Genomic DNA, 20,141 nt, shown 5'->3' on the forward strand with positions numbered 1-20,141 from the left:
GGTAATACAGGAATCATGTGGCAGGTTGTCATCAGCAGACGTCTGAAGATCTGAACGCACAAACCTGGCAGGCTGAATTCAGACAGCGAATCGAGCGCGTCTCCTCCCACCACTAGAGGGCGCTGCAGAGAAACGGCGCCTGCGGACGGACAGATGGAGTCTAACGCGTCCAGGGTGGAGCCGGAGTTCATCTCAGTTTTAGTGAAGGAGTCCAGAGAGTTCAACTGATTCCCAACGGAGGAGAAGAACGCAGGAGGAAGGTGAGGAGGCGAAGACGGGAAGCACACCAGACCGGTCGGAACGACTCCACTCTGAGTGCGAGACAGGCAGAGGCACACAACTTCATTACTTGAGTAAAAGTAAAAGTACTGCTGGTCAAATATTACTCCATTACAAGTGAAAGTTGTTAAAACAGATTTTTACTCAAGTGAAAGTACAGAAGTATTTGTTTTCAAAAGTACTTAAGCATCAAAAGTAAATTTCCTTTTTTTTTATGTCAGCGCATTATTTTATTATTGTTGTAAAAATGCTCACTATGCCATCATGGTTTAAGCCAGTCAGTGATCCAACATGCTAGCCCAGGGGTCGGGAACCTATGGCTCGCGAGCCAAACCAGGCTCTTTGACAAAAATCATATGGCTTGCAAGGTCTCTCACCCTTTACCAATAAATGATTGATAAAAAAAAAAAGACACAATCAACGGAGATCCCCTCGCTACAGAAAGGCAGCCAATTACAATTCCCTTCTTGTACATCCTACCGAAGTAAATGAAATGTTTATGATAATAATATTCAAATTGTACAGGCCGCGCGAGTCACGTGACGCAACAGCAACCACTCACGTTTCTGTGGGAACAGCTCCTGTAGGCCTACTGGGATTCAAGCAGCTGTTTAAGGTAATGGCAAAACCATTTTTAGAACAGCAGCGAAAATGTAAAAGTAGGCTATCTAAACTTTAATATCCTTTTATTGAAACTGGTGCTTTGCTCTGCAAAAAGACATTTCCAAACATTTCACCCGCCGGTAGGTTACTTTCGCTTTTGCCAGCTGGTCCTATGTGTCGTATTTATGATAATCTAAGCAGATAAAGTTATTAATAAACGAAACATGAATGAATGAGAAAGAAAAGAGCGGTATGTGCTTTATATCGAATTATATTAAATATGTATATTAAAAGTGCGATAAGTCGCGAAAGAGATCTGAATTCTATTGACAGGATGCTGCGCAATACGAGCGCAACACGGACAAGCATAGTAGCCTGTCTTCGGCTGCGCGCCTAAACGGCCAAATAAACACAGAAATATATCAAAATGCCAAGTCGAGTATTCACATAAACACAGTAGATGTAAGCACTGCGTTCTCGTTCTCGTTCTCTCTCTCTCTCACCCGCAATATTCCCGGAGCATTGCCGGGTCGCCTTCTGTGTGAAAGCAACCACGTCCCGGCATTGATTACCGAATTCGACCCGGGTCGGGGACCTAGTAACATTGCGGGATTCGACCCGGGACGAGCGCTGTGTGAACAAAAGCCGAAACTAATGCCGCAACGTGTACGTAGTTATCGTGTGACTCCTAGAGCTTGTTTTTTCAATAACACAACCCTGCAGTCCCAGAAGAGCTCGTCGGTGTTTTAAACGCAGAGAGTGTTCGTATACAAAAGAAACTCAAATTAAACAAGCAGAAACGTGCGCAAACTGGACACAAGTCGAGACCACGGTGCTCCTTACTATCCGTGCTGAAGCTGAGATCGCTCGCCATTATACGTCACATCAGGATGTCACGTGTCAACTCGACCCGGGACCGTTACGGGTTGTGTGTGAAAGCGCACATATTACGGTATTTCGCTGGCAGTGTGAATGGACCAAATCTAGCGGCCCGGGAACAAATGCCGGGTCGCATTATCCGTGTATTTGCCGGAATCGCAGTGTGAAAGGACTTCTCTTTCTCTATCTCTCTAATAATATTGCAACTTATGTATTGTTTGCTGCATATTTGTTTGTTTTTAGTTGACTATGGACCTAATAATTAGCTTCTAGTCTACTGTTGAACATTTTATTGTGGAAAAAATATGTTTTTTAATTATAATAGTATATAATATTTTTTACTGTGGCTCTTTTGAAAAAAATGCATTAACCAAAAATGAAAAAATGTCTCTTTAGTCAAAAAAGGTTCCCGACCCCTGTGCTAGCCTATATACGGCTAACTTAAACTACTTTAAAACTTGTATAAACGTTATAAAGCTGCTGTCACTTTAAGGCCGAATGCACGGATCCAATACACTGATACACATCTGATATTCTCACACTGTTCACCTTCACTGAAGACACAATCAACACTATTTATGTGAATACTCCACAAAATGAGCATTTTGACATCCGTCTTCTTCCATTTTTTTATAAACTGATCAGAGTTAATAAATGCTGTGAAATCATTGAACTTCACATGACTCTACAAGAGTAATTCCTTTGAAATGCTTTCTGCAAAAACCCAAACACCTTTAAAAGCAGAAAACAGTCATCTACTGACTTTCAGAGCTGCGACAGAAACGACTTTCGACTTCGAGGACTTAGATAGAAATGTAGTGGAGTAAAGAGTACGATATTTGTCTTTCAAATGTAGTGAAGTTCTCAGAAAATATAATACTCAAGTAAAGTACAGATACTCAAAAAGTTTGCTTAAGTACAGTACTCAAGTAAATGCACTTAGTTACTGTCCACCTCTGGATTCTCATTCAGTGCCCTTACCAGCGGTGCGTCTTCCTGTTTGGACATGCAGTCCAGCAGACTGTCCAGCTCGTCCCCCATCAGGTCATGGTCCTCCAGCAGGTGAGACACGGGCACCGACAGCGGCACGGATTCGGACAGACCCAGGGCCTCATGGGGGTCACTCACGGGGACAGGGGCCGGTAGGACAGGAGACGGCCATTCAGACGAACCAGCTGTCAAGAAGAGACGACAATACTGAACATGCACACTCAGAACTGAAATTAAACACTCCTGTGATGGGATTACATTGACATTTCAAGGGATTAAAGGGGGTAATGAATAAATCAGTTAATGTTAGCCAATGTGCTTACCGGGTTGTTCATAAAAGCTGAAATTATAACCAGTTATGGTCTATTACTGAACCGATAATCGTCCTCATCTGCATCGCGATACATCGGAGAAAGTGTTACCATTCACATGTATTTGCCAGATGCTTTTATCCAGTGACTTGCATCGCCTTAAAAGTATTTAATCAGTTTTTCAGGGGATTCTTTGGGAAATGAGCCAAAGACCTTGATGTATCTAGTGTCGCGTTTTACAATCTGAGCTACAGGAAAACATGCTGCATTCCCCGCATTTCACACAGAGTAGTATGATATTATGTCTATGTACCTCTAGAGTCTGTCACGTTCTCCAGCTCAACAGACGAAATCTGCAAACAAACACAGGAGACGAGAGGGAATGTCTAAATATACTCAGTGTGCAATGCTGATTGGTTTAAAACTGTTGGTTTTGTTCGTTTAAATGAAGTCTTGCCTCATCTAAAGCTGGCAATGCGAGTCTGTCGTCCTCAGGTCCCCTCTGAGACAGAACCATAAAAATAAAATGTTATGGAAATAAAGCGGCCCGATAATATGAATATCTTCATGAAACGCTTTGAAAACATCCCATGCAGGAAATGCTCACATGAGAACTGATGTAAGCTTTTCTGTTTTTCAGGCCCAGACTGGCTGCGATCTCCTGGGACAAATTACTGACCGTCTGATCCTGAAAAAGACACAGAAAACTACAGTCAGACGGAAATCACAAGCCCTAGACCCTGACACAACTCATCAAGAACACTACTGTGCAGATAAACACACACAGAGAGAGAGAGAGAGAGAGAGAGAGAGAGAGAGAGACACAGACAGACGAAAAGAGACAGATGAACAGAAAGATAGATGGACAGACAAATAGAGAGAATGACAGACAGACAGACTGATAGATAGACAGAATAAAAACAGTCAGACAGATGGAAAGATAGACAGATGAACAGACAGATGAACAGACTGATGGACAGAAAGATAGACAGACAGACAGATGGACAGAAAGATAGACAGACAGACAGATGGACAGACAGACAGACAAATAGAGAGAATGACAGACGGACAGATGGACAGACAAATAGAGAGAATGACAGACAGACAGATGGAAAGATAGACAGATGAACAGACAGATAGACAGAAAGATAGATAGACAGACAGAATAAAAAAACAGACAGACAGATGGAAAGATAGATAGACAGAATAAAAAACAGACAGACAGATGGAAAGATAGATAGACAGAATAAAAAACAGACAGACAGATGGAAAGAGACAGATGAACAGAAAGATTGATGGACAGACAAATAGAGAGAATGACAGACAGAGAGACGGATAGATAGACAGAATAAAAAAAGACAGACAGATGGAAAGATAGACAGATGAACAGACAGATGGACAGAAAGATAGACAGACAGATGGACAGACAGACAAATAGAGAGAATGACAGACAGACAGATGGACAGAAAGATAGATAGACAGACAGACAAATAGAGAGAATGACAGACAGACAGATGGAAAGATAGATAGATGAACAGACAGAGGGACAGAAATATAGATAGACAGACAGATGGACAGACAGACAGACAAGAAGATAGACAGATGGACAGAAAGATAGATAGACAGACAGATGGACAGACAGACAGACAAATAGAGAAAATGACAGACAGACAGACGGATAGATAGATAGATGAACAGACAGAGGGACAGAAATATAGATAGACAGACAGATGGACAGACAGACAGACAAGAAGATAGACAGATGGACAGAAAGATAGATAGACAGACAGATGGACAGACAGACAGACAAATAGAGAAAATGACAGACAGACAGACGGATAGATAGATAGACAGAATAAAAAACAGACAGACAGATGATAGATAGGCAGATGAACAGACAGATGGAAAGATAGACAGATGAACAGACAGATGGACAGAAAGATAGACAGATGAACAGACAGATGGATAGAAAGATAGACAGATGAACAGACAGATGGACAGAAAGATAGACAGATGAACAGACAGATGGACAGAAAGATAGACAGATGAACAGACAGATGGACAGAAAGATAGACAGATGAACAGACAGATGGACAGACAGATGAACAGACAGATGGACAGAAAGATAGATAGATAGACAGACGGACAGAAAGATAGATAGATAGATAGACGGACAGAAAGATAGATAGATAGATAGATAGACAGACAGATGGACAGACAGATGGACAGAAAGAAAGATAGATAGATAGATAGATAGATAGATAGATAGATAGATAGATAGATAGATAGATAGATAGATAGATAGATAGATAGATAGATAGATAGACAGACAGATGGACAGACAGACAGACAAATAGAGAAAATGACAGACAGACAGACAGACGGATAGATAGATAGACAGAATAAAAAACAGACAGACAGATGATAGATAGGCAGATGAACAGACAGATGGAAAGAAAGATAGACAGATGGACAGAAAGATAGACAGATGAACAGACAGATGGACAGACAGATGAACAGACAGATGGACAGAAAGATAGATAGATAGACAGACGGACAGAAAGATAGATAGATAGACAGACGGACAGAAAGATAGATAGATAGATAGATAGATAGATAGATAGATAGATAGATAGATAGATAGATAGATAGATAGATAGATAGACAGACAGATGGACAGACAGATGGACAGAAAGATAGATAGATAGATAGACAGACGGACAGAAACATAGATAGATAGATAGATAGATAGATAGATAGATAGATAGATAGATAGATAGATAGATAGACAGACAGACAGATGGACAGAAAGATAGATAGATAGATAGATAGATAGATAGACAGACAGATGGACAGAAAAATAGATAGACAGACAGACAGATGGACAGACAAATAGAGAGAATGACAGACAGATAAATAAATAGCAATACAAACAGACATCATAAATGTAAAAATAAATTGAATGAATATTGTACTCCTTTTATTTATTTTTTTTCATTCATTCTCTGTGTATTTTGTCTATTTACTTTAAATGAAAAATAATATTGTTTGGGCCTTTTAGTGACTACTCGTGTGAAATGGCTTACTTTGTGTTTTTTTTTTTACAACTAAATAAATAATGTGGACTAAAAATACATATTTGCAAAGCATAAAATACAGTAAAAATGTAGATAAAACAATTGTACATAATTACATTTTTTGTTAAATGTTACATATTTAAAATACTATTAGATTTTCACTAAAACCCTTCACAACACACACACGAATGATCAGCCACATTCCCCTCCAGCCTGATTGTTTTGTTTTCTTTGTATTTGAGTCTATACGTGTACAGCACTTTGTTACAACACACTTTGTTACTACACTTTTGTACAAGCACTAGTTGTTTAATAAATAAATGTTGCTTTGCTGAATGATGAAGGTTTGTTAGTGTACCTGCGGTGAGGCCAGCAGACAGGCAGCGCTGCAGTCATACGCCTCTCTCAGGTGGCCAGACGCCTTCAGACACACAGCTTTACGGTATAACGCTTTAGCGCTGTCTCTACACACCTCCAGAGCGCGCTCGCAGTCCTTCACCCCGCTGTCAAACTCACCCTGACACACAGAAAACACATTCACATCCCGCTTCACGATGGTGATTAGTGCTCCACACATAAATCAGATAATATCAGAGATGTTTAATTAGCGGCACTGACCATGTTTTTCTGTTTGGCAGATAAGCTGTCAGAAGCTGGCTTTTATTTAATTAAATTATTAAAACAATTAATAGGAAAACAGGGGGAAAAAATGTAGGGAAAAATGCACAATACTAGGGTTGGGTTGTCTGAATTTTAATGATTCTGATTCTGCTTAATGATACCAACAAAACAAAACAAAAAAACTTTCATTCTTTTATTCGAAGTCTTATTGCAAAACATTTCATTGTAGCTGAATACCATTAAAAATAAATCAGCATGCTAATAACTTTTGCCTATGGTTTAAAAACACCAGAGCAAAAGCAACTAGCCTAAATATAATTATCAAGCATCATAAAAGGCCAGGTAAACACTCAATAATTTAAAAAGAACAAAAACTAAAAATATATGACTGAAATAAACATTTTCAGGTACAGAAACCGTAATCAAATGTAAAATATCAGTGCACTTTATTAATAAAATATACAGTAGGATATATTTTATTAATACAGTATTAATACTTTTTAAAATCTAGTTACAAAAGTTATTCTGTCTAGAAAAGCGAGTGCATTCTCTCATTGTTTTTTGACATAATCATAGACACAAATCAGGAAAATCTGCCGTCACTTTAAGAGCTGCACAGATCCAATATACTGTTACACACACATTTTCTTTTCAACTGTCTTAAAGGTGCATCTGTAAAAAATTGAGGTAAAAATATCTAAAAAATGACCTAAACGCATCAAAAGAATGAGAAGAAATATCAGGGTATATACAGCAATCCTTAAGTTAAATTTACTACTTTTTAATACCTTTTTTACTACCTTCAGAATATTTTTTAAAACCATCACGACACTGAATTGCAAGTGTTAATCAGCGACCTTTCTGTTATTTACACAGATTTTGACACATATAACATACAAAAAAGAATAGATTATAATCGACAGCAGGAGGAAATCTGTTATAAGTTATCATTCAGACAGTAAAACACATCTCAACATTCACAAACGTTGGTTGAGGAGAAGCATTACTGCATACACATCTGATTTACATTAATAATTGGTAATTCAGCAATTCAATTATTAAGTGTTTTTTTTCCAACAACATAACCTGAGCCAAACATTACATTTCTATAACTGTGATAAGTTGATGAATTTAACAAAATACTAAAAACTAGTCAATCGATTAAAAACTTTAACTAGATTAATCACACATTTTTTCTGTGATTAGTCGCAATAAAAAAGAAATGTTTTTGTACGTTTTTAATAAATTTTTTAATATAATAATTTCACAGTTAATCAAATTACTGTAGAAACAACATAAAGACAGTATATTTGAAATACTTGTTTAAATGGCATCTTTTTATGAATGAAGGCCAGTATTACTGATATTAATACAGCTACTGATTTTTTTTATTTTTTTCCATTCATTACATTTTTTTAACAGTTTTTAATTTAAGTAAACTTGAAACAATGCTAACATAAACCCATAATAAAGGTCATGTTTACTCCTGCCCTTCCTGTTTTAACAGTTAGGAAATATACAGACATTTAATAAAGTTATCAAAGTAATAAAAGTAAATAAACTATAAATTAAATAGTTAATCCTTATTAAAGCTACAAAAGGTATTCAGTCAAGAGCAGCGAGTCATTTTCTCTGTCCCCTTTGTTCTTTACTGACAGGAAGCTTTATTGGCTGCTGTCCCTTTAAGAGCAGACAGACACGCGGATCTCACCGTCTATGGATCGCGCCTCATTCTCTCACAGCTCTTTTTGTTCATTTTAGTCTTTATATAAATCGTTTAAGATTGCTCTTATGAGGATAGTCGTTGAAGATATGTCTAAAATAAACCGTAAGCCAGCCACTTCTGTTGAGCGCGCTGTGCTCTGAGATGATGCTGAACGGCCGCTGAATATGACGTCAGCATCAAACACACGCCGAGACGGAGACGAACGATCTTTGATTATGTGCCCAGATATGCTAAAGCCCATATCTAAACGAACTAACGCAAACGCAGATAGAATTTAAATAGAATAGGACACCTGATAGTCTGAAAAAATAATACCTCATTTGGAAAAAAATAATACCTCCGAGACCACATTTAACACTTTTAATGGCCTTAAATTTGACAATTTTGATTTATCACTTTTTAATACTTTTTAAAACCCCGCGGACACCCTGAATAAGGGCGATGATGTCATTAAAAAAATGTCAAGTTATAGTGCTGCAGAGCTATCAACCTTAATTAGCAGTAGGATTACTAGCCCCGGCCCGTCAGGTGTCGTAATACCAGTCTCGGCCACGGGAGGCGGTATGGGGGCAACATAACCACCAGCCAACCCGGCGTACTTGAACCTGAGGTCAATCGTGTGGAAAGTACAGCTCACTACTTCATTTCAGTTCAGGGAAGAGAGCGGACGGATGGCCGAAGCCCTTGGCCCCTTAAATGTTTCTGATATGATAAAAATAGCTGCTTTACCTGACCGGAAAAAGCGGAAGTGCGGCCGCACGGCGACTGTGTCCCGTCCCGTCATAATAAAAGTCCCGGTACTCCCAAACCGTTTAGAATAGGCGCCCCCCAGTGGAAGAAAAGTTGCATAGTGCACCTTTAAGACATAACTGACTGTGTTTATGAGAATATTTTGACATATTTTTGTGTATGTGTGTCCATTCATATGCGGTGCAAAAAGACGAGGAAGAGAACTCATTATCGCGCACTATTCACTATGAGAAGCCATTGTGTGTGTGTGTGTGTGTGTGTGTGTGTGTAGAGCACAGAAAACAGCATGCAAGTCTTTTGAGCTTGAATGGTTTAAAAGCACATTTAAATGCGCACACAGGAACCGAATGCGCGTTTCTTATCTAATCACCGGTTCTGGAAAATGTGGAACCGGTTCTGAAATGAAACCAGTTCTCAGCCCATCCCTAATTGTGTGACACTTCTGATGTCATTGATTCATACGATTTAAGTAATTAATCCTCAACATCTAGTTTTGATCTAGATTTCACAATTTAACCGAATTGCTGAAGTAATCACTTAACTTTTGTTTGTTTGTTTTATGTGGATCCCCATTAGCTTCAGCATAAGCTAAAAGCTATTCTTCCTGGGGTCCTATAATCTGTAAATACCATGTGACAATACAATTTACGACACACCATTCGTACAAGACATTACACTACATTGGAAATACATATTCTACATTTAATACCATTGATCTCAAAATAACAATTATTAAATAAAAAAAATTAAAAAGCCGCTCCGAATAGATCGATATCAAAAAATATGTAACCCTATCACAGTATCTCCTTAAAGGGGGGGGTGAAACACTCAGTTTCAGTCAGTGTCATGTCAATCTTGAGTACCTATAGAGTAGCATTGAATCCTGCATATCTCCGAAAAGTCTTTATTTTTTTTATAATTATATAAGAAAGATGCGCTGTTCCGAGTCTTTCCGAAAAAAGCCGAGCGGGTGGGGGCGTGTCGTGTGAGCGGAGCTAAATAATGACGTGTGCAGCAGCGCGCTGCAGTGAGGAAAGTGATTCGCTCAGTGAGGAAAGTGATTCGCCCGCCGCGTGAGGAAAGTGATTCGCCCGCCGCGTGAGGAAAGTGATTCGCTCAGTGAGGAAAGTGATTCGCTCAGTGAGGAAAGTGATTCGCTCAGTGAGGAAAGTGATTCGCTCAGTGAGGAAAGTGATTCGCCCGCCGCGTGAGGAAAGTGATTCGCCCGCCGCGTGAGGAAAGTGATTCGCTCTGTGAGGAAAGTGATTCGCTCAGTGAGGAAAGTGATTCGCCCGCCGCGTGAGGAAAGTGATTCGCTCTGTGAGGAAAGTGATTCGCTCTGTGAGGAAAGTGATTCGCTCTGTGAGGAAAGTGATTCTCTCAGTGAGGAAAGTGATTCGCCCGCCGCGTGAGGAAAGTGAGTCGCTCTGTGAGGAAAGTGATTCGCTCAGTAAGGAAAGTGATTCGCCTGCCGCGTGAGGAAAGTGAGTCGCTCTGTGAGGAAAGTGATTCGCCCGCCGCGTGAGGAAAGTGATTCGCTCTGTGAGGAAAGTGATTCGCTCTGTGAGGAAAGTGATTCGCTCTGTGAGGAAAGTGATTCTCTCAGTGAGGAAAGTGATTCGCCCGCCGCGTGAGGAAAGTGAGTCGCTCTGTGAGGAAAGTGATTCGCTCAGTGAGGAAAGTGATTCGCCTGCCGCGTGAGGAAAGTGAGTCGCTCTGTGAGGAAAGTGATTCGCCCGCCGCGTGAGGAAAGTGAGTCGCTCTGTGAGGAAAGTGATTCGCTCAGTGAGGAAAGTGATTCGCCTGCCGCGTGAGGAAAGTGAGTCGCTCTGTGAGGAAAGTGATTCGCCCGTCGCGTGAGGAAAGTGCTAATACAGATCGACCGCCGGCCTATCAGTGGGTAAGTCAGTAGCTACTGGTTATATCACCTGTCCAGCATCCTACAAGCCAGCGCTTTGATGGGCGTAGCCTGTTGCTTTCGCTCTCTCTCTCTCTCTCTCTCTCTCTCTCTCTCACGCGCTTCCGGTAGAATTGTCCGTAAGGCCCATACAAGGAAATTCCGCCCCCATTAACGTCAAAGGGGACGCATGATCTCAAAAAACTTGCCGAAACTTATGACTAACCGGAAGTAGTATTTTTGACAAAGAAATACTCCCATCAAACGTCCACCTTAACTTTTGAAACTTTGTCTATGTTTAGTATGGGATTCCAAGTCTTTAACAGTGTAAAAAGATCAGTATGCATGAAACAGCATTTCACCCCCCCTTTAAATTAATTAATATTAACTATATATGTTTCTTTGAAGGTAATATTTCTTAAGTGATTTTTTGAAACCATACAAATTGTTTTGTTGTGTAATAGTATTTGGGAGAGAGATTCATTCACACATTGCTCTATACCTTACTGAACGTTGAATTGATTTGGTTTTTACTATTGGTAAAATGAAACTACCTCTTACTGCAAGCCTCGTTGGATAATAATGTGTATCTGTACTAAATGATCGTTTTTCATATAAAGTAAAAGGTGTTTTGTTTGTTATAACCTTATATAAGAACACCAGTGAATACTCCAATCTATTTTTTACTTTAAGCCATGAGAGGCTTTCATGCGTTTTGTCAACATCTGATCTAAACCCACATGAGAGAGCAAGACGTGCAGCTGTAAACGCTGTAAACTACAAAAACTCTCACACTAGGATCAATTCATATCACAGGCTGTAATTAAAAGGGAGCACTAACTATGAGGAGTGGGAGGAAGTCCTCCTAACTGAGTTGCAGAAAGTCCTCAAATCCAAAAAAGAAATGACTGTCTGTTCCTCGTGGAGTCCCTCGAGCCTCCGAGTCAGATCTCAGACATCCAGTTGGAGTTAGAGAGGGATCTGTGGCCTTGGGAACTGCTCAATAAGCTCCTTTTCACGCTATCATATCGGCCTTGCTCCTTATCTGTGTCTGGAGAAATCCTTGCCTGGCACATTCCTTACACATCCTAGCTCATAAATTACTGATGCTAATGTATTCTTGGAGTCACACCAGCTGAGCAAACCTCTGAAGAAGCTTGAGCTCTGAACTCTGGTCTCTGCTTTCAATTTCTTCCAATGACGAGGGGCAACTAAAAGTACTGGGGCGAAAAGGCTGAACCGTTCTACATTATACAGCAATTAATCTAACAATCTGAAACAAAAAACACAGATTTACCAGATTATAGGGCGGGACCAGAATATTTGAATATTCGTTTGGTGGGTTGATATGCGATTTTCAATTTTGGGATTCGAATATTAGTTTTTTTTTTCTCCCTTTCGCACACCCCCTCGAAACGGTTCTCATTCGCGCTTGAATATGTTACTATAAAATCTGCCGAAATACAATATTCTTTTTTTACAATTATCTTATATAGCCTAGCCGTTTTTAATAGGATGGACAGTTGAATAGGAACCCAACTTCGTTATACTTAATAAATATGTTCTGATATTTTCCCTCACCGTCCAGTGTTGGGTTAGTTACTCTACATAAGTAATTAATTACTAGTTACTAGTTACATCTTCAATAGTGTAATTAGATTACTGTACAAATTACTCTCTCCAAAAATTACTTAATTACTTTTTAATTGGTGGTGGTTGAGGAGATTCCCCCTTGTATGTAAAGCTCTTTGAGAGCCTAGAAAAGCGCTATATAAATGTAATGAATTATTATTATTAATTACTTTCTAAATCCTACATCAACCTTGAGTAAAGCAATTCAAGGTTAGACATGAAACGGCTCTTAATTCATTCAAATAAATAATATAAAACTACATCAATTACTCTACTGACCAAGGTATTACAAATGTGAGAAGGATACATAAAACTTTAAATGTTGATGTTAATTCCACTATTATATTATATATAATCAGAGCTGGGCAGTAACTAAGCTCATTTACTTGAGTACCGTACTTAAGTACACTTTTTGAGTATCTGTACTTTACTGGAGTATTATTTTTTCTGGAAACGTATGACTTTTACTTCACTACATCTGAAAGACAAATATCGTACTTTTTACTTCACTACATTTCTAACAAGTTCGAAAGTCGTTTCGGTAGCAGCTCTGAAAGTCGGTGGATGATTTTTTCCTTTAAAAGGTTTTTGTTGTTGTTGTTTCAGACAGTCTATCAGGAATCACTCTTATAGTCATATACATTTCCCCAACTTTTTTCGAACACTGATCAGTTCATAGCAAAATGGAAGAAGACGGTTCTTAGGCACAGGTGTGTGCATTCATAGCCATGCTTTGAAAGTATGTTTCAGTTTTAAAAAACATTCAAGATTAGTTTAGTTGGCATACACTTGGTGCATGTCTTATAAAATATATTAAAAATATAAACGTCTGGGAGAAAGAGAAGAGAAAAGTTGGAAAAATAGCAGATGTGTATCAGTGTATTGGATCCGTGCATTCGGCCTTAAAGTGACAGCAGCTTTGTAACTTTTATTCAAGTATTTAAAGTAGTTTGAGTTAGTCGTATGATAATATGTCTGATGGAGCATCACTGACTGGCTTAAACCATGATGGCATAGTGAGCATTTATACAACTATAATAAAATAATGCATTGGCATAAAAAAGGAAATTTACTTTTGATACTTAAGTACTTTTGAAAACAAATACTTCTGTACTTTCACTTCAGTAAAAATCTGTTTTTAAACTTCCACTTGTAACGGAGTAATATTTGACCAGCAGTACTTTTACTTTTACTCAAGTAATGGAGTTGTGTACTTTGTCCACCTCTGTATATAATTATATTTAGTATTTAGTTCAATTACATCAGAAGTAACTAAATTACAGAAAAAGTAATCCCTTACTTTACTTTTAAAAGGGAAAAGTAATTAAATTACAGTAACTAATTACACCCAACACATCGTCACAGTTCTTGTGTGGCCGTGAATGAATGAAAGTGCGGCCGTACGCATTTTACTTTCGGTTTAGAATTTGTGCTATTCGGCTGCGGTTTGCTTGAACCGTGGGTAAATTAATAAAAAACAAAACAGTACAATGACAAACTCCCTTAAATAGGCCTTTTACATTTACATTTCGCGTTGTTGAAATCAAATCTTCCGCGATCATCTTGTCAGTCTGACTCCTGCTGTTCGGCTCACATTGCATGTTCAGTTTTTAACTGTAACTGAACTAAATAATTTTTACTACTATAAAATATAACAACTGTGGGTGCTCAGGCAACGCCACGTCAGACTGACCAGCTTTTGTAAATGGCCTGATTTATCCGCTTATTTCTTTTCAGTGCCTAGAGCTGACAGCAGTTCATTTTCACATTAACAACAACCCAAACATATATGAACATATTTTTAAAAAAAAATCAATTTAAAAATGGTTTTGTGTGGCAGGGCACCTTTAAAGACAGGATGGAAAGGCAAATTCGTAAAATATTTCATACAAAATTATGAAATTAAAGGGATAGTTCACCCAAAAATGAAAATGTGATGTTTATCTGCTGACCTCCAGGGCGTCCGAGATGTAGGTGTGTGTAATTTTTGGGTGAACTATCCCTTTAAATATACTCACCATGTTCTGATGGGCGGCGGCGCGGTTGAGGTACAGACTCTCCAGCAGGGCGGCGGGAACGTGCAGCCCCTCGGCCTGAGCATAAAGAGCCACATTGACGCCCTCGCTGAAATTACCCCGTGCCTGCGTCCACTCGCCCTCTCGAAAGCAGGCGTTGCCCTCGTCTAAGAGATCGCACACCAGCTGAACCACAAACCCCTGAGGACGCCAACAACAGAAGAAACAGACGGTGAACAAAGGGTCATACATTAATCGTTTTGAGCTTAAAGGGTTAGTACACCAACAAATTTAAATTGTGTCATTAATTCCTCTTCCTCCTGTGGTTGGACACCCGTCAGACCTCCGTTCATCTTCACACACAGATGAAGACATTAGTGTTGAAATCCGACGGCTCAGAAAGGCCTTCATTGACACCAATGTCATTTCCTCTCTCAAGACCCATAAAGGCACTAAAGACGTCGATACAAAGCCCATCTCACTACAGCGGCTCTACTATCATTATGAAGACACCAGAAGAGTTTTTGTGCGAGAAAAACTAAACTAAATAACGACTTATAGAGTGATGGGCCGATTTGAAAACAAAGCTTTAATTACAGCGCATCATTAACAGAGCATCCCAAGTTATTATTTCACCTTTACCATCCCTTGAATCGCTCTACCACAAACGGACGCTACGCAGAGCCCACAAGATAATCTCTGCCATCACCCACCCTGCACATAAGCCTTCTGGGAGCCGTTATAGGACAATCACCGCCAGAACAACTCGCTTTAAAAACATCACTTTTCATCCCTATAGCAATAAACATATTGAACTCTGACCGTTGAGGACTGCGGAGTAAGCACAACCACCCTTATATAGGTTACTGTTTATATGTTCATTGTTTAATGTAATGCTGGAACCTGTGCAAAGTGCTGTACTGAAAACAATTTCCACCAGCTGGGCCATGTGGTCATTAAATAAAGAAATTAAATGAATCAGTGAATCGATTCATGATTTGGATCCCTAAAGTCACGTAATTTCAGCAGTTTGACACGCGATCCGAATCATGAATTGATTCACTGAATCATAAAGGTTTGAATCTTTGTTTTGAAATCGGCCTATTACTCTATAAATCGTTATTTCGTTGTTTTTTTGCGCACTAAAACTCTTCTGGTGTCTTCATAATGATTGTAGAGCCGCTGTAGTGAGATGGGCTTTGTATCGACGTCTTTAGTGCCTTTATGGGTCTTGAGAGGAAATGACATTGGTGTCAATGAAGGCCTTTCTGAGCCGTCGGATTTCAACACTAATATCTTCATCTGTGTGTGAAGATGAACGGAGGTCTGACGGGTGTCCAACCACAGGAGGAATTAATCACAGAGTTTACATTTTTGAGTGAACTAACCCTTTGATAAACGTGCTAAATGTCTAAATGACTTTACTCAGCTATACTATGTTTGTGTGCAGAATATATCCTCAAGCCTAACCTCATAGCTTTCAGGGTCCGGATAAGGCAGAGAACATCTGTAGACACGAATGAAAAACAAAAAAACAACAGTCAGCAGGATTAGATCACACTCAAAAAACTATGAGAATAATGACTGGAGATCAGTGCTTGCTTCTCAACTGGTTTGTTTCACACAAACCGCCCATGTTGACATCAGTCAGATAACACATGAATCAGTGCCAAAATACTTTGATTGGACGCCAAGAAAATCTGCTATCAGACTGAAAAGTCATTTTTGGGCCAGTCGGTTGAGAAGCACTAAAGGATTCGCTGATAGAATAAAGCTGAAAACGTATACAAAGGCACAATCTAATGAAACATCTGTAATAAAGCAACGTGTCTGTGGATCTTCTTTCTCCTATTATTAAAAACTTTTATATATTAAACACTCCAGGTCCAGGAATAATAATAGCGCGATCTAGTATTTCTCGCTGACGGTGTGTGTGTGTCGTACTTGATGAAGCTCAGCGCTCTCTGGATCTCCTCTCTGCGTTTCTGCCGCTCGCCGCTCATGTTTGACCATCACAAGCCTGAAAAACAAACAAACGAACGTGCAAAAGTTCACCTTTACCATTCGTTCACCAAAAAGACACAACAAACAGTGCATTACACAAACCAACTCTTGGTGTTTTGTTTTTTTTACAGACCAAAAGAAAACAAACGGTAGCTGTGGTTGAGAGATTCATTCTTTACAAATGCACTACAAATCAGGGCTGGATTGGTAATTTCAGGCCTTTTCCCGGTTTCCAAGAATGTTTAAATCCGGAGGAATAAGCAATTTTAACCAGGCAGGATTCCCACACTTTGGTTAACATCAAATTCAAGGAGCTTTCAAGGACTTTCCAGGTCCAATACCCTCAAATTCAAGGACTTAATGCGGGGACACATCTCGAGTGAGAGCAAGATTACATCAGGTTTCCTTGTACGATAACTGTAACAGTGTTTGTGGCATTTATTTGTAGCCATATGATATATGAGCCATATGAGATTATGATATTATACTTGTTGTATTTCTGTTTTGCATAGACTTGAAGAATATTCAGTTTTCTAAAATGATCTGACATTAACTTTTGCATGGATTTAGTTGAAAAGAGCTTAGGCTCATGTAACCAGAAGTATAATATGAATGAATATCCTTTTTCTTTCCTCTTGGGTTTACATTATCTTAAAGGGTTAAGCCCCTTTCACACTGCGATTCCGGCAAATACACGGATAATGCAACCCGGCATTTGTCCCCGGGCCGCTAGATTTGGTCCATTCTCACTGCCAGCGAAATACTGTAATATGTGCGCTTTCACACACAACGCTTAACGGTCCCGGGTCGAGTTGACACGTGACATCCTGATGTGGCGTATAATGGCGAGCGATCTCAGCTTCAGCACGGATAGTAAGGAGCTCCGTGGTCTCGACTTGTGTCCAGTTTGCGCACATTTCTGCTTGTTTAATTTTAGTTTCTTTTGTATACGAACACTCTCTGCGTTTAAAACACCGACGAGCTCTTCTGGCACTGCAGGGTTGTATTATTGAAAAAACAAGCTCTAGGAGTCGCACGATAACTACGTACACGTTGCGGCATTAGTTTCGGCTTTTGTTCACACAGCGCTCGTCCCGGGTCGAATCCCGCAATGTTACTAGGTCCCCGACCCGGGTCGAATTCGGTAATCAGTTCCGGGACGTGGTTGCTTTCACACAGAAGGCGACCCGGCAATGCTCCGGGAATATTGCGGGTCCGACATGCAGTGTGAAAGGGACTTAAGTTCACCCAAAAACAAAAATGTCTGCCATTAACTCCTCACCCTAATGTCGTTCCTCACCCGTAAGACCTCCGTTCATCTTCACACACAGTTTAAGATATTTTATATTTAGTCCGAGAGCGTATGCAAGTGTATGCACACTATACTGTCCATGTCCAGAAAGGGAATAAAAACATCATCACAGTAGTCCATATGAGACATCAGTGGGTTAATTAGAGTCTCTTGAAGCGTCCAAAATACATTTGGGTCCAAAAATAACAAAAACTACGACTTTATTCAGCAGTCTTCGCTTCCGGGTTGTTTTCAATTTTTGCAGTCACGAACGCGGATTGAAAACAAACCCGGAAGAGAAGACAATGCTGAATAAAGTCGTAGTTTTTGTTATTTTTGGACCCAAATGTATTTCTGATGCTTCAAGAGACTCTAATTAACCCACTGATGTCTCATATGGACTACTGTGATGATGTTTTTATTCCCTTTCTGGACATGGACAGTATAGTGTGCATACACTTGCATACGCTCTCGGACTAAATATAAAATATCTTAAACTGTGTGTGAAGATGAACGGCTGTGTTTATTAGACACCGTTTGGATCATTGATGGACAGAAACTAATGCTTAGTTAGTTTTGTTTAAATCTGGTGTTGTTGATTTACCGCACAGAGTACCATGTTTTACCATGCCTAATATGATCTCGCTCACTGCAGTGTGAACAAGTGTTTCATAGCAGCGCCTAGAGAACGCACAGAGTTGCATTATAACATCACTTTAACACACTCAGGTGTGTGACATGATAAACAGCGCTGCATTAAACACACACACACACACACACACACACACAGACAAGCGGAAGCGCTCGACATAATAAAACCTCCGCCAAATTAAGTTGTCATCAAACCACGCCTTTGTTTTGAATAAGTGACATCTAGCGGCGAAAAACTACTTATTGTGCCTTTAAAGGAGAAGTTCAACCCAAAATGTCATCATTTACCCTTATGTCACTCCAAACCTGAATGACTTTCTCTCAGTGTAACATAAAAGAAAATCATGTGAGTTTGATTTTTCTCCGTACAATAGAAGTAAAGGGCAGAAGACAGAAAGTCATACAGGTCTGTAACGACATGATGGTGAGTAAATGACAGCATTAGTAAATTTACTTTACGGCATTCTAGCTCAAAATCAGTGTCAAGTGCATTTCTATGTGGCAAAATGCAATATTAATAGTGCTGTACAAATTTAAAATAAAAGTGTGTTACATGTGTGTGATAAATAAACACATACACACACACACACACGTATATATTTAAGTCATTTGCACATACATATATATATATATATATAGTAATTATTTTATAAGGGAACTAACTGTTAACCAATTAACAATTTGTAGACTTATAATAAATAAAGTTGCATCAATGTATTTTAGTGTGCACCAGTTTATATACCAAATATTATAGCCTGATAGAGGATATTACTTTTAAATTATTACAATGTAAAAACAATAGTATAGATATACATGGAGTAGTGCACTAGAAGAAGGGAGCTCAATGGCCATTTGAAACACGCCCAAACCAACTTCCTCCCTACAGTTTCTTCACTAACGAAACTGGAGCAGCTGGAAATAAACATATGGATAATAATCCATAAAGTCAGCCAGCAAAGAGCAAATATAACGTACGAATTAAGCCTCATTAAATCACTCAGAAAGTTGACTTCACTAAACTCACCTGTGTCTGGAGAAAATCACAACAAAACGCCTTCCTTCTGAGCCTCGCGTGTGTTTGGTTTGTGGTTCGTGTCGAGAGCATTAGCGGGACGACTGACAGATGATTAGTCGATCAATATCATGACATTTTCCCCAAGTGTGTGTGTGTGTGTGTGTGTGTGAACTCGACAAATGTTTCCAGCGAGTAACCGCCGCTTCCCATGAGACGCACGCGACCGTTCCGCCAGGAGGCACTTGGTAAAATCCGCGTTCAAACCACTGAACGTTTATTTTAATTTTATTTTATGTTATTGGTAACGTATATACTGTGGAAATGTTCAATTATAGAGTCGATAACTGCTATACAAATGAAAAAACGCCATGATAAATATTAAAAAGTGATATCCAAATAA

The 20,141-nt window shown here is 39.3% G+C and overlaps 1 protein-coding gene across 1 annotated transcript in view; it reads right to left on the reverse strand.

Annotated features, from left to right (window-relative positions):
• The window catches only part of zc3h7ba (zinc finger CCCH-type containing 7Ba), a 41,804-nt gene extending 21,736 nt beyond the window's left edge, over positions 1-20,068 (reverse strand). The window contains exons 1-10 of the mRNA XM_067426722.1: positions 19,751-20,068; positions 16,725-16,800; positions 16,251-16,287; positions 14,784-14,981; positions 6,498-6,656; positions 3,670-3,750; positions 3,520-3,564; positions 3,376-3,415; positions 2,743-3,002; positions 65-311 (exon numbers count right to left, since the gene is read on the reverse strand). Coding sequence (XP_067282823.1) covers positions 65-311; positions 2,743-3,002; positions 3,376-3,415; positions 3,520-3,564; positions 3,670-3,750; positions 6,498-6,656; positions 14,784-14,981; positions 16,251-16,287; positions 16,725-16,783 — 1,126 coding nt within the window. The 5' untranslated portion in view covers positions 16,784-16,800; positions 19,751-20,068. The remainder of the gene's footprint in view (positions 1-64; positions 312-2,742; positions 3,003-3,375; positions 3,416-3,519; positions 3,565-3,669; positions 3,751-6,497; positions 6,657-14,783; positions 14,982-16,250; positions 16,288-16,724; positions 16,801-19,750) is intronic.
• Positions 20,069-20,141: the final 73 nt, after the last annotated feature.

This window comes from Pseudorasbora parva, chromosome 2, assembly GCF_024679245.1.
Source record: "Pseudorasbora parva isolate DD20220531a chromosome 2, ASM2467924v1, whole genome shotgun sequence".
Taxonomy (NCBI): domain Eukaryota; kingdom Metazoa; phylum Chordata; class Actinopteri; order Cypriniformes; family Gobionidae; genus Pseudorasbora; species Pseudorasbora parva.